This window comes from Fukomys damarensis, unplaced genomic scaffold (genome assembly GCF_012274545.1).
Source record: "Fukomys damarensis isolate Sample0158 unplaced genomic scaffold, DMR_v1.0_HiC HiC_scaffold_30, whole genome shotgun sequence".
Lineage (NCBI taxonomy): Eukaryota > Metazoa > Chordata > Mammalia > Rodentia > Bathyergidae > Fukomys > Fukomys damarensis.
Window position 1 is genome coordinate 38,714,297 of NW_022900942.1, and position 12,822 is coordinate 38,727,118.

The window sequence follows — 12,822 nt, forward strand, 5'->3', positions numbered from 1 at the left end:
CTTGATTATTATATGTCTAGGTGTAGATTTTTTTTTGATCGTGGCTGGTTGGGGTTCTATATGCCTCACTTATCTGTATGTCTAATTCTTCCCTTCTGTTTGGGAAGTTTTCTGTCATTAATTCTGTGAAGAGCTTTTTTATATCATTTGTGTTTTCTCCTGTTTTTTCATGAATTCCTATCAGTCTTATGTTATTTTGGAGTGACTTTTTGACATTTTGACCTCTGGAACTTCTAAAATATCTTCGAACAGCTGCTAATTGCTCATGCATTTGAAATGCGGTGGCTCATTTTTTGACATCACAAGTTCAAATGATGCATTATAAAATGCATTTTAAACACAATTGTTGAGGGGCTTTTGGATGTTAGTAATATTGTTTCTTGGCCTGGGTGATACACTTACGCTCGGTTCACTTTTCTGGACAGATATCATACTTTAGTAAGATGAAAACAAAGCAAAGCAAAACCAAACAACCTTGTTCCAGGCTGTCTCTGCCCATGGCACATCCTGCTTTGCCACTTGACTCCAGAGCAGGAATGCACCACAGTGGTGTGTGACCATGGGCTAAGCTGAGGCCATCAGCCAGGGTTGTCGGTCAGTGTAAAGGGGCCCTGGGATGGGCCAATGTAAAGGTCACCTCTGGTGGGCAGAAAGATTCTCCAGCTTCTTACAGGCCTGGTCAGAGAAACGAGAGGCAAACAAATACCATGGAATGTTGGGGAAGGACACTTAATTTTGCTTTGAGGGCCAGAAAGTCCTTAGAAAAGACACTAGTGATGTTGGATAGGGTTTTGAAGATGAATAGAACTATCCAGTGGACAGTAGAAGAAAGGGATGGAAAGAATAGCAGGAACAAAGACAATAAATTAGGGCACACTGAGCCTGAGTGTGTGTGTGTGTGTGTGTGTGTGTGTGTGCACGCATGTACGTGGCTGGTGAGAAGCAACCCGCTTACCTGTTAAGCTCAGGAGTTTGGATTTTATTCTTCAAGCAGGTAGAACTTCTGAGGGTGCCAAGTGGGAGCGTCTCCTACCACCTCCATATTTCAAACCCCGCTTCTGTTGATGGCAGTGTCACCAGTGCTCACAGGAAGCTTTACTGTCACCAACTTCACCACGACCAAAGTCATCATCAGCTTCACCCCCACGAGTGCCACCATTGCCTTCTCACCACCAAAGCCATCGCCGACTGCACCCCCACCAATGTCATCGCCAAGACCCATCATCAACAACTCCGAGGGCACCAACCTCTGCCATTGTTTTCACTGGATGCATTGTTGTAATGCTTACAGCGAGCAGGGAACAGGGTTTGAGGAAAGCAAGCAGAGTGGGCTGAATGTGTGGCACGGCGACTCGGCTGACCCATTGCGGGGAGCCTCTTCTCTTCTAACATGTGTTCTGCTCACCATTAGTGTCATGAACTGTGGTGCAGGCAAAATTACAAGGCCGAGACCAAAAATCCGAGAGCTAGGAAATTTTCTGAGTTTATATGGATGAAAGGCAGCCAATGACTAATCTTAGAATTGTCAATCATTTGTTAATAACGTTAAAATAATATTTTTGCAATTCAAGGTTTTTGGATTGCTAGCAATGCAAATCACTGCCTTGTGGCAGAGGAATAGCCCAGAGATTTGAACTACAATAACAAATCTGTATTGACTCTTGGTTAGGATGAGAATTTGAACTTCGAAGCATCAGATAAACTCTTTAGGCCTTTCAATTAATCAGTGCTTTTCTTAGCATCGTACACTAATGAACCTCGAGGTCCTCTGCAGAATCAGTGAAGTGGAGACAGACCGGGACATTTAGATGCCTAGAGTAAAGTCTGCAGTAAGAAGAGCAGGAAGGGGAATCCTCACATACTTTTAGAGATGCTCTAGCGCCCTCTGGCGACCACCTGAAGGTTCCACAAGCCAAGGCGCGCTCTGCAATACTCATAAGGGGAGCCTGTGAAAAAGCAAAAGGTCACAGAGGTGGTCATTGCAGATGGGAAGTGGGGAAAGGTACAGGAAGAGCCTTCTTGGCCCTAGGTACATGTCAGCTTCTGTCCGCATCTCTCTAAGGATACCTGGGTCTCATCTTAATGGAGGGATGAAATTTGAATGTTCGTAGGGATCACCAGGAAGCATCAGAGTGCAGTGTCTGGGCCTCAGCCCCAGAATTTCTGAGTATTTGGTCTAAGGGTGCTCTGTGGATTTTCGTTGTTAACCACACCTGTTTGATTCTGATTCAAGTGGTTCTTTTAAAATTTTTAATTAAAAAATTTTTTAAAGTGGTTCTTACATGACACTTCCAAAAAGACCAATACAACACAATGCAACACAATGTTTAATATTTAGCGTTTCTTTTTAAAAAATTGATACTTTAGCAGAAAAATAAAAATATGGCTCCCATATCCAGTTGCTTAAAGGGGCCCAGAAGACTTCACCAGTTGCTGTCTCATATCTGCTCTGACCTGGTTAAAGATTAAAGATGCAACTCTACAAAACACTCAAAGCCTAGTTGGCCTGTTGGCCCAGTTCTCAAGGATCAAGTTAAAACATTCCAATAGCAGTGAAGTGAATGAGCACATCTCATGAAAGAGTGAATTCAAAACTTGAGCTCTTTGGAAGGGTGCTCCTGGAGATGTCACCCTCTCACTGCAACTAAGGGGAGCGTGGGGCTTGGGGACTTAAGAAAATCCCATCCCTGCACTCAGAGTCCGTTCCTGTCAAGTACTGAGGGTGGTGGGTGTGTCAGCCCAGCCCAGGGCCCCTGCTTACCCTGCAGCGCAGCCCCTTGGTCTTGTGTCTGGAGCTGTCTTTCTGTACCTCAGAGTTGCTAGAAATTAGTTGAGCACTAATGTCTCTCAGAGAGTTTACGAACAGAAGCGACCTGTGGATGAGCCGAATAAGATTCCACAGCAATTTAGAGGGGCCAAGATCACGACATAAATTTCCAGAACCAGAGCTTAAAAATTGCAAGGTAACAGGTCACCTCAGAATAGGGGCCACATTCACTCAACAAAATCATGCTACCTGGGGTCCCTCTCACCTGAGACCTCTCTAGGAATCTTCTCCCTGCAGCCCGGTGCTAATTGGATGGAACACTCTTTCCACTGTCTGTGGAGGTGCCGGCAAGCTGGGGTGCACATTGGCACACCCCGGAGCTTTAAAACCACTAATTGCTGAGCTCCCCCAGAGACAATGATGGGGCCAGGCTGTGGCCTGGACACAGGATGCTCTGCTGTGAGTTTCCTCCTCCCCACCCTGGGGTGCTCCTTGCCAGCTCAGGCCATGCTGGATGTGGCAGTCTCCCTTGTGACCCAGACTGACCCCCCAAGAAGCAGGTGCGAAGGGAAGGAGCAAGAACACCCCCTCCCTGTCTGTGTCTCAGGCTTCATTAAGCAGTTTCCAGAGTGTTTGTTTCTCTACCAAAACCTGTCTCATTTTTGTATTTTAAATTTCTTCCTGTTCTAGGGCCACCCGGCCCAACATGTCTCTGTATTCTGCTTTTCTCTACCACCTTCACCTCCATGCTCAGGGCTTCCTGTGCACAGGTCTCCATGGGGTTCCTTTTCTATTTGTACCACCTGCCACCTGCCTGTCTCCTTGCAGCAGCTGCTGCTGTCACCACCTCCCCAACCCTCACTCTTGGGCCCCTGGGACATCCTGTATCTGCTCACACAGCAGACCCGTTTTATCTCCCCTGCACCCACTTCTGCACCAGACCTGCACTGTCCAGCTGAGCAGGGTGGAGGCCTGCTGACCACATTACGGCTTCACATTTCCTTACTAGGGCCCAAGTGCTCAATCAGGAGGCTTCTGGCGCCAAGGTAAACCTCTGTTTGTCTCCTTGGCTTACTGAGCAGGATGTTTCTGGTTAGTGGTTTCAGTTTTCTGTGTTTAGTCTCTTCTGGTGTGCAGGGCTGCCCCACCCCCACCCCCGCCGCCATCCTCAGTTCTGAGGAAGGGAGAGACTTCAGTGTTATCAATTTTCTGTGCTGTGCATGCTCCTCCTGCCTCCAGGTGACCACAGGCCTCGCTAGTTCCCTGTTGGGTCCTCTTCCCCTTATGCAAAACCCTCTTACAACCTGAGGTTGGAGACAGAGAGCTTGACAGTCTCCAAGTGACTCTGATTGGAGACAGCTTGGGGCACAGGAAATAGACAACATCATCAGAGTTTTCAACCCTGGCTGCACATCAGAACCCATCCAGGAGCTTTAAAAATATACCTGCACCCAGGCCCACTGCTGACTAAGTTTGTCTACAGGAGGGCCTGGGTGTCAGAATCAGGTGATTCTGTTCTGCCTGGGACTAAGAGCCTATGCAGTGATCCCAAAGTCTGGCCCTTGGTGTAATCTAAGAGTTTTTGGGAGGCTCAGAGTTTTGGCTCCACCTAAATCTACTGAATCTACATCTTTGAGGCAGAGGCCTAGGGATCTGTGTTTTTTTTTTTTTAACCGAAAATCAAATTCCAGCCCTTGCACTTGCGATACAGGTGCCAGAACCACTGAGCTAAATCCCTGGCCCCAGGGATCTGTATTTTAATAAGACCTGGTGTTTACTCTGTGCACATGAATTTGCAACCTGTGTGTTACAATGTGCGTGGAAGGGGGAAAGGGTGACTGGAGGCAGTGGCTTGTTTCTAAGTCTACATAGTGGTTCTTAAAGTGTGGCCCCAACCCCACGGCACCAGCATCTCCAGAGAATGTTTTGAAAATGTAAATGCTCCGGACTTAAGCAAGATCGACTGTGGCAAACTCTGGGAGTGTGGCCTGGTCTTCTGTGTTTAGATCTTAAGATGATTCCAATACTGCTGGAGTTTGAGAATCACTGGTATACCATCTTCTTGCCTTATGGAGACCATTACATGGCTTGGGGAATCCAAACTGCAGAGGCCCTAATTATGATTTGAGTCTTATGTATCTCCTAAAATTCATGCTTGGTTTCTCAATGCAGGGTTGTTCCACAGGTGGGGACCTTTGGGAGCTGTTTGGGTCATGAGGGCTCTGATCTTGCAATGGGTTAATCCACTGATGAATTCAGAGCTTAATGATGAATCCTATTAAGGCTGGAGGACAGCAGAAAATTGAGGAGGTGGGGCCTCGTTGGAAGAAGTAGATCCCTGAAGGTATGCTGTTCTCTCTCCTCTGCTGAGTGATGTTCTATTTCACCATAGACCTGTGACCAAGGGTGCCATGTGACCAAGGATAGAAGTCTCTGAAACTTTGAGCCAAAATAAGTCTTTTCTCCCTTAAGTTGATTTTCTCTCAGGTGTTTTGTTTTAGTGATGGAAAATTAGCTAGCGCATTCTGCAAGGAAGAGTGGTTGGAAAGAGCTGTGTAAGGGGGCCCAAAATTATTGCCCCTGACATGGTGAAAAGTTTAGAGCTGGCAGTGTGGGCCATTCTGAAGCATTCTGTCTTTGAACACTACCGTGTGTGTGAGAGAAGGCTATCAGCAGTCAGTTCCGGGGGAGACTCAGTCGGCTGGCCTGCCTGAGATTCTCGTGTCTCTTATAAGTATGTGTGTGGGAAACAGACTTCGAATTCCAACTAGGATGAGTGAATGGGCTCTGTAGAGGGTGAGAAAGTGGGGATGAGAGTGTGTTTCAGCTAATTACTCCAACAACTACCTCTCAGAGTCACTATGTGCCACCAATGGGCCAGTTCTATGAAGGAAAAAGACAACAGAAAGAACTGTGTGTCTGTCTACCCATTTAAAACTTTTTTGTGACACAGATTTGAGTTCATCATGAGCCTTAGTCTTTGGTGTATTATCTTCATTGGTCCATGCAAGGCCTCTCTATTGAATTTATGAATTTATGCATGTTCTTTTATTTTTATACCTCACTGTTTTTCTTTCCACATTCCAATGTATTTTTTGTTTTGTTTTGTATGCATGTTTGTAAAATGTGTGTTGTTTGTGGGCATGCCCAGATTTGTAGAGCTTGCCGATTTCTGGGGTATAAATACCCCCACTGTGGCTGATCTCAAGCGGTCAGTTTGATGTTGCTGAGGGGCTGGGAGGAATGTGCGCACTTGCACCCTGGCTCCCCTCCAGCCCTTCCCTGTGGATGCTGTACTAGAGTGGCTACTTGACATCCCATAGACAGCATATGCTTTCGTAAGTTGAATTCTCTTACCCCATCTATCTCTGCCTTACTTGGAATCCTGGGCCAACTCAGCTTGTTTTGTAAGTGAGGAGGTTGAAACACTTAGAACAGCTGAAGGGTTTTACTAGTGGTCAATAATCAGAATGGCATGCATGTGGAGGGTTTCCTGCTCTTAATAAAACCAGATTATAGGACTTAGGTGGAAAATGCACACGAACCTGTGCTTTAATAGTTCCATAGCATCACTCGGAGACTGGGGCAGCCGAGTGTGCTATGAGCATAAACAGTGCATGGTGCAATTCCTGGATGCTTGGTCCTCAGAGAGCCATCACTCTATACCCATTAAAATACAGCCTGGGACCTTCTTGGCCTCAAGGTGTGATCGCAAACCGAGAGGTAGATCTTTTCTACATGGAGGATTCCTTTGCAGGGGATGTGCCCCATTGTCCTGGAGGAATCATAATGAGCTGGACAGGATCTGGAAGATGAGTTTACAGCCCCAGACTCCAGAGCTGGGAAAAGATGGCTAAGACCTCAGGGCACAGAAGCAAAAAAGTGAATATAGAAACTAGGTTTTGCAAAGAACGGACTTTGGTCAGATTGTATGGCTTTCCTTAAAGCTGTGCTCACTGAGGGTCTGGCCCACTCCTTCCTTCCTCCTCCCACTTCCTGCTTCTGTCATCACCCATTTATACTAAGCCGGAAATGGGGACTCGGGGAGGGTCTCACTGTGCGCGAAAGAGTTTTAGCCTCCTCAGGGAGGGGGTGGAAAGCTGGGCCACTTGGCCTCCTACAAAGGAGTGTGGTGGTTTAGGAGTTTAAGAGGAGCTATTCCCAGAGCCACCAAGGAACAAGAGTTATTGTCCAGGGAAGAGGGACTGGATTTGTAACGTTGGTGTACAAGGTGAGGTTAGGTGGCCTTTAGCTTTTCCATGTCACTAGAAAGTGACATGAATTGTTAACAGGAGAAAGCAACATCGATAGCAATTTCTGTATAATTCCTTTTGTGAGCAAATCAAATCCTCCTCTGATATGTAACTCAGAGGATTTCTTTTTTCAGTACTGGGTACTGAATTCAGGGCCTTCACCCTGAGCTATGTCCTTAGTGCTTTGTATTTTCTGTTTTGAGACAAGGTCATGTTAAGTTGATAAATTGCTCAGGCTGGGCTTGAATGTGTGGTCCTCCTGCCTCAGCCTGCCAGAGTGCTGAGATTATAAGTGTGCTGTCATGCCTGCCTACCCCCTCCCATAATTTTTAACCCACTCTAGTTTCTTTCCAGACCCATGCTGGCCTGTGGGAAACCCCTCAAGTGCGCAACGTATGAGTATGTCGGTGGGAACCATGTTATGAAAACCCTGATACCAACTTGTAAATTTAAACAGTTTAATGAGAGTATAATTATGACCGCTAAAACGGGAAAGACATTTGTTTAAAATATGATTATAATGCTGAAAGAGATAAGTGTTCCCCTGGTGACGTTTCTGGAAATATATCAGTTCTGTAGAGGAAGGCACATTGGCATTCTCGGTAGATTTCAGTTCCTAAGTCCATTTTGGAGACCGTCTCTCATGACCCCAAAATAGACCTCCACAGGGCATCAACTCTTCCTACACTTTCTGTAGGTAGCACTTCCTGCTGGTGCTCAGCTCCAGATAATTACTTTCTGATCATGCTGATCTGATCAGGTTACAGGAGACAGAGAAGAAGCAACTCTTATAATAAGGTAGGAGGGATCTTAGAGTCCCTCCCTGTCATAAAGAAATTCCTGCCACTAAGAAGTCAAAGCCAAGCTAGGGAAGGATGGAGAGGGGGTGTCGAGGCCCATTAGTGTTAGAGGAGGGTGGGACCAGGCCTCTCGCCCTCCAGGCTGGTGAACATTTCCCAGCACTGTGCTTTCCTGTATGAAAAAACTGAGCTGGCAGAAATGTCATCCATTTCTGTCCCCTCCTTGGTGATATTTCCTTACAGAATGGGAAAAGTTCTTATTAAGGGTGGGGGGGCTTTCATGGAGACAGCTATTGGAGTCAAACCTAGGTTAAATGATCTTAGGGAGCTTCTGCAAAGGTGACCACACACACATTTCCTGTGCTTAGAGGCGGGATCACAAAACAGACAGAAGGGGAGGTTAGGTGGCCTTTAGCCTGGGGACCCAGACAGCCTGTGGGAGGGCGCACTTACAGTGACATGTTTTGGAAAAGACAGCTTAGGAGACGTCATAAGCCTGGTACTTTGTGATGGTTGATGCCCTTCTGTTTCTCTCCTGGGTCAGGTAGTAGATGCGATTGGCCTCCGGGTAGGTGACCTTGCTAAGCGGGAGCTTATAGATGGCTGGGTTGTTGGTTGTCAGGAGCAGGAAGGTGAGCCCTGAGAGGCAGAAGGGCCAGGTGCAGGGTGGTAATCCAAACTGGAGGGAGAGGGGGACATAAATGAAGCATCAATTACATCAGATGCTCCTGCTGGTTTAATTAGCCCTTATCAGTCATCTAAAGTCATACTCTATAGGCACTGTTACAGATAATACTTAATTGAAATCACATAAAATTATGCCAGTGTGATTAGTCTGTACTATAACAGGTGAGCCCATACTGTTCAGAATGCAGCCATTGGAGAGCTAGTAGCGGTTGATAAGCTTTCATGTATGTCATGGGGAATTTGGGCTGCCCATACTTCCAACTCCAGAGCTGTGGCCATCCCATGTCCTTTCCCAAGCTCCCACTGAAGGAATGTTTTTGGAAGCCACTTTATAGATCAGGACTTTTTCATTGCTCACAGTTCATTGGACTAGAGATAGGCATCTGACTCAAACACAGCTTCCCATAGGCAGGTGACTTGGGCCAATGCAACTCCTCTTCTGAGAATTCAAACTAAAGGTACAAAGAATCTGTTCATAGAGCTCTTGAACTGTGAGGTCTGAAGAACCAGTGAGAGTGGTCATGAAGCTGTGTGTCGTAGAGAAACACTTTATAGAGAGGGAACAGAGAGGATATGTGAAGAGAGGCAGAGGAGTGGCATCTTTGTCCCAGGGAGCTGCAAGTGAAGAATAGCTGCGTCTCTTCTCAAGGGCTCTCCTAGCCTCACATCTCTTTCTTATGATGTTGACTTGTTTTTTAATCCTTGAGATGCCCTGGGACATTTTAATATACCCCTTGTTCATTTGAGAGAGCTTTTATGGATGGCTTGCACTCAAAAGAGCCCATGATTCAACTATGAGGCAGATCAAATGGCCCCTCATCCTAAGACATTATTTTACTATAAGGTGTAAAACCTTAGGTGGAGCCATGGGTAGTGATGCTGGTCATGTGAATGGCCAGAGGTGGTTCTCCTGGATGACACTTGAGGGAAGACCAAGGACAGTACTGTAAAGAGTCGCATGAATGATGAGATCCACTCAATGAATCTTCTAAGACTGCACAAAGTGTTTCAGGAAGCATTCCTTAAAGTCCCACAGTGGAGATATGGGAGTTCTATAGATGTATGTTCAAATCTCAGCACTGAGCACCTTATAAGAATCACTTACACTTTTGGAGATCTATTTTCTTAGTAACAAACCAGGGACAACAACACAGCCCTATGCTCAGGATCAATAGGACTTTCTCTAGTTGTTCATGTAAGGCTTGAGGAGGCATCAGTTGCAAGCTGGGCCCTGAGTACCCTGTGCTGGGCCTGGGGCTGACCAGACAGCTCCTCCTATACTCTGTCCTATACTGGAGCCCAGAAAAGAAGGAGTTCTGGGACTGCTATGATTGCCACAAACCATTGGGTTGGGCTTCTCTCCGGCTGGCTAGGGCTCGATGGCCCCTGTTCCTTGAAGTCTTTCTAGTGTCCCCTTGCTCCATGAAATTGCTATGGAACAAAGCTGTACACTGACCCACAAACTAGGTGGGCAGATTATCTACAGACACACAAAAGTTAGGTAATAAAGACTTAAACATAGACCTAGAGAATGATGTAATAGAAAGAGTTGCATTTACAAGGTAGCACTCTTCAAACTGTCCTTCTGGGAAGAGTCCATTGGCCATTGACAGTGGGATCTGACTGACCCCCAGATGCCATTTAAACTTTGGAGCCTGAGCTCCTTCTGGCCAGCAGTGCCGAGGTGCACAGTGTGATTTGCAACAAGGGGCATGAACTGGGAAGGGTTCCAGGAGGAGGCATTTGAGTAGGGTTTGGGAAGCCAAGAGGGGGCTTGTGAACACATGCGTACCCCATGTTGACTCACCACAGACAGCATGTTGGCCAGAGCAGCACTTAGGTAGGCAGCAAACAGAGCTGGGGGGGAAAAACCAACAATAAATGGTCCAGTAACTACGTAACAGCATCTCAAGAAGCTTTGTCTACATATTCTGTCTTCATTAATTTTACGACACAGTCCTATCTCTCAGATTAAAAAAAAAAAAAGAGTTATGTTTCCATTGCTTGGCAGCTTTAGAAGTGTTAAATTCCACGCAAATGCCGACCAAGCTAAGACAGCAGATGAACTTTGTTAAAAAGGGCTAGAATTTAGCTGCTACAGTTCTCTTGGGTCCCACCACCTTGCATTCCAGTAAAGGAACATTTAACAGCATAAACCATAAATGAAAATTTTACTATACAGAAAAGGCAAGTGAGTCCCAGAACTCCCTGCTGGAATATTTCATCACAAGGTATTAACATAATATGGGTTTCCAGGGAGAAGCAGCATTCTGGGAGCTCGAGGGAGATCAGTGCCCACTGCCTTGTCTTCAAGACTCTGTGGAGCGGGCAGGGCTGGGCTGACCACTGGGGAGGGAGCTAAATGCTGGCAAGAGGTGAGAAGCAATGAAAATGGGCCAATGTAATTGGGCTTTGTTTCTGAACCCTTAATCTCTCAGCAGCGAGCAATCCAGTTGTCCCTAGGCTGTCAACAACAGCTCACCTTTATTAGAGGGTTGCTGTGTACCCCATGAGCAGCAATGCCAACCGTATCCTTTGGCATTCTGACAGTGTAAGCATGATTACTGCTTTAATTTCATAAATGAGAAAATAGGCTCAGAGAGGTTAAATGCTGTGACGGTTCTGCCTGTATTTGAGTTAGAGAAGCCACTCTTATTTTAGAGGTAGGAAAGTGGGGGAGATTAAGGATGAATGATACGAGTTGGGTGTAGGACAGTTTCATGGGTCGCACCAGTCGGCTGATCTCTCTCCCAGGGACCAGGAGCCTGAGGCATTCCTTGTGTCAGCTGCACCCTCAGGTATCAGTACACATTGCTTGACCACTGACAACAAGGGAAACTCTTCCTGGGCATGCCGAAGGTGCAGGCATTGTTTCCATCGCTTTCATGGATTATCAGTTTTGATCCTCACAATAGCTCTATGAGGTAGATACTGTTAGTATCAGGCACTGACCGTTTCAGTGACTCGACCAGGATTACATGGGTGACCAGTGGCAGATCTGCAGTCATCTGGATCCAGGAGTGGGCTCTTAATCACCATGCACTCTAACCTCTCAGAACTGAGGTTAGGAAAGGAGGCAGATGGAGGGGCCGAGCTAAATACCACTATCCCCAAACACAGAGGGATAAGAAGGCGCGGCCTGTGACGAATGGAGGCTCCTGGAGTGGCCTGGATGGATCCCAACTCCATCCAACTTATCCATCATCCCGGGGTCCAGAGAAGAAGGATTTATTCTCAAGTTCTCCTGACCTCATTGTTATCTTACAGATTGGATCTGTAACCGACAGGAAAACTTCTGAAAACCTATGTGTGCTAATCTGTGGTTGCAGGGCCTGGAGAGCGAGGAGAGGAGGAAGATGACAGAAGAGAAGGAAACAGTACAAGCAGCCTGTCTGGGCCTCAGGGGAAATCGCCTGTTCTAGAGGACACACAGAGAAGGAAGGAACCTTCTTTCTCCCTGGTCCTGTCCATCACTAGCTGCGTGATTGTGGAAAAGGCCCCACTATGCTGGACCTCAGGGAAAGCACTGGCTTCAGGAAGGAGCACGATGTCCTGCAAAGAGCACAGACTTCTACAGCCCATTGTGTTTACAGGCCTGGCTTTGGGCAGTTTGGTTTCCTTTCCATTCAACCTCAGTTCCCATGTATGAATGGAAAACTCTCTAGGTTGCAGTGAGGATTAAATGAGGTGTCCCATGTGAGGCTCACAGCATGGCACCACTGATGCTCTCTGCTGGGTGGCTGTTCTGTGCATTGAGAGACCTTCAGCAGCACCTCTGTCCTCTCCTCACCAGGTGCCAAAAGCACTTCTTTCCCTAGGTGTTACAAATAAAGTCACGCCAGACACTGCCAAAACTCTCAGAGGAAAGGGAGAAATCCTTCCTGGTTTAAAGCCCCCCAGGTAACATCCCACGAGTGGTTGGGTGACTTAACTTCTCTGGTAAGGCTGGAGCTGGGGTTGGCGAGCAAGGCAGATGGGATACACAGTAGGAGTCCCCTACCTCAGGAGCACGGAGATGTCAGAGTCATCACCTGCACAGCCCTGAGGGTGAGGTTCTCCTTGAATTTTGCATCTGAGCTGTCTCACTTGTCTCACCCTAGTCCTGGCCCTGCTCTGTGATGTATATTCTTTGCCTCTTTTTCAAAGCAGAATAATAATACTGTTACGGCTTGGATTTGAAATATCTCCCCAAATTCATGTGTTAAAGGCTTGGTTACCAGGGAATGGGTTCTGGGAAGCAATCAGATAACAAAGACTATAACTTCATCAAGTAGATTAATCCATTGTGGAGGTCTTTTTTTTTTTTTTTTTTTTT

The 12,822-nt window shown here is 46.6% G+C and overlaps 1 protein-coding gene across 2 annotated transcripts in view; it reads right to left on the bottom strand.

Moving 5' to 3' along the window:
• Positions 1 to 7,505: 7,505 nt before the first annotated feature.
• Slc14a2 (solute carrier family 14 member 2) overlaps positions 7,506 to 12,822 on the bottom strand; it is a 445,750-nt gene continuing 440,433 nt past the window's right edge. The window contains exons 22-23 of one of the 2 annotated variants that reach the window (XM_010616575.3): positions 10,315 to 10,364; positions 7,506 to 8,499 (exon numbers count right to left, since the gene is read on the bottom strand). In XM_010616575.3, coding sequence (XP_010614877.1) covers positions 8,299 to 8,499; positions 10,315 to 10,364 — 251 coding nt within the window. In that variant the 3' untranslated portion in view covers positions 7,506 to 8,298. The remainder of the gene's footprint in view (positions 8,500 to 10,314; positions 10,365 to 12,822) is intronic. The other variant, XM_010616574.3, reaches the window with a different exon arrangement.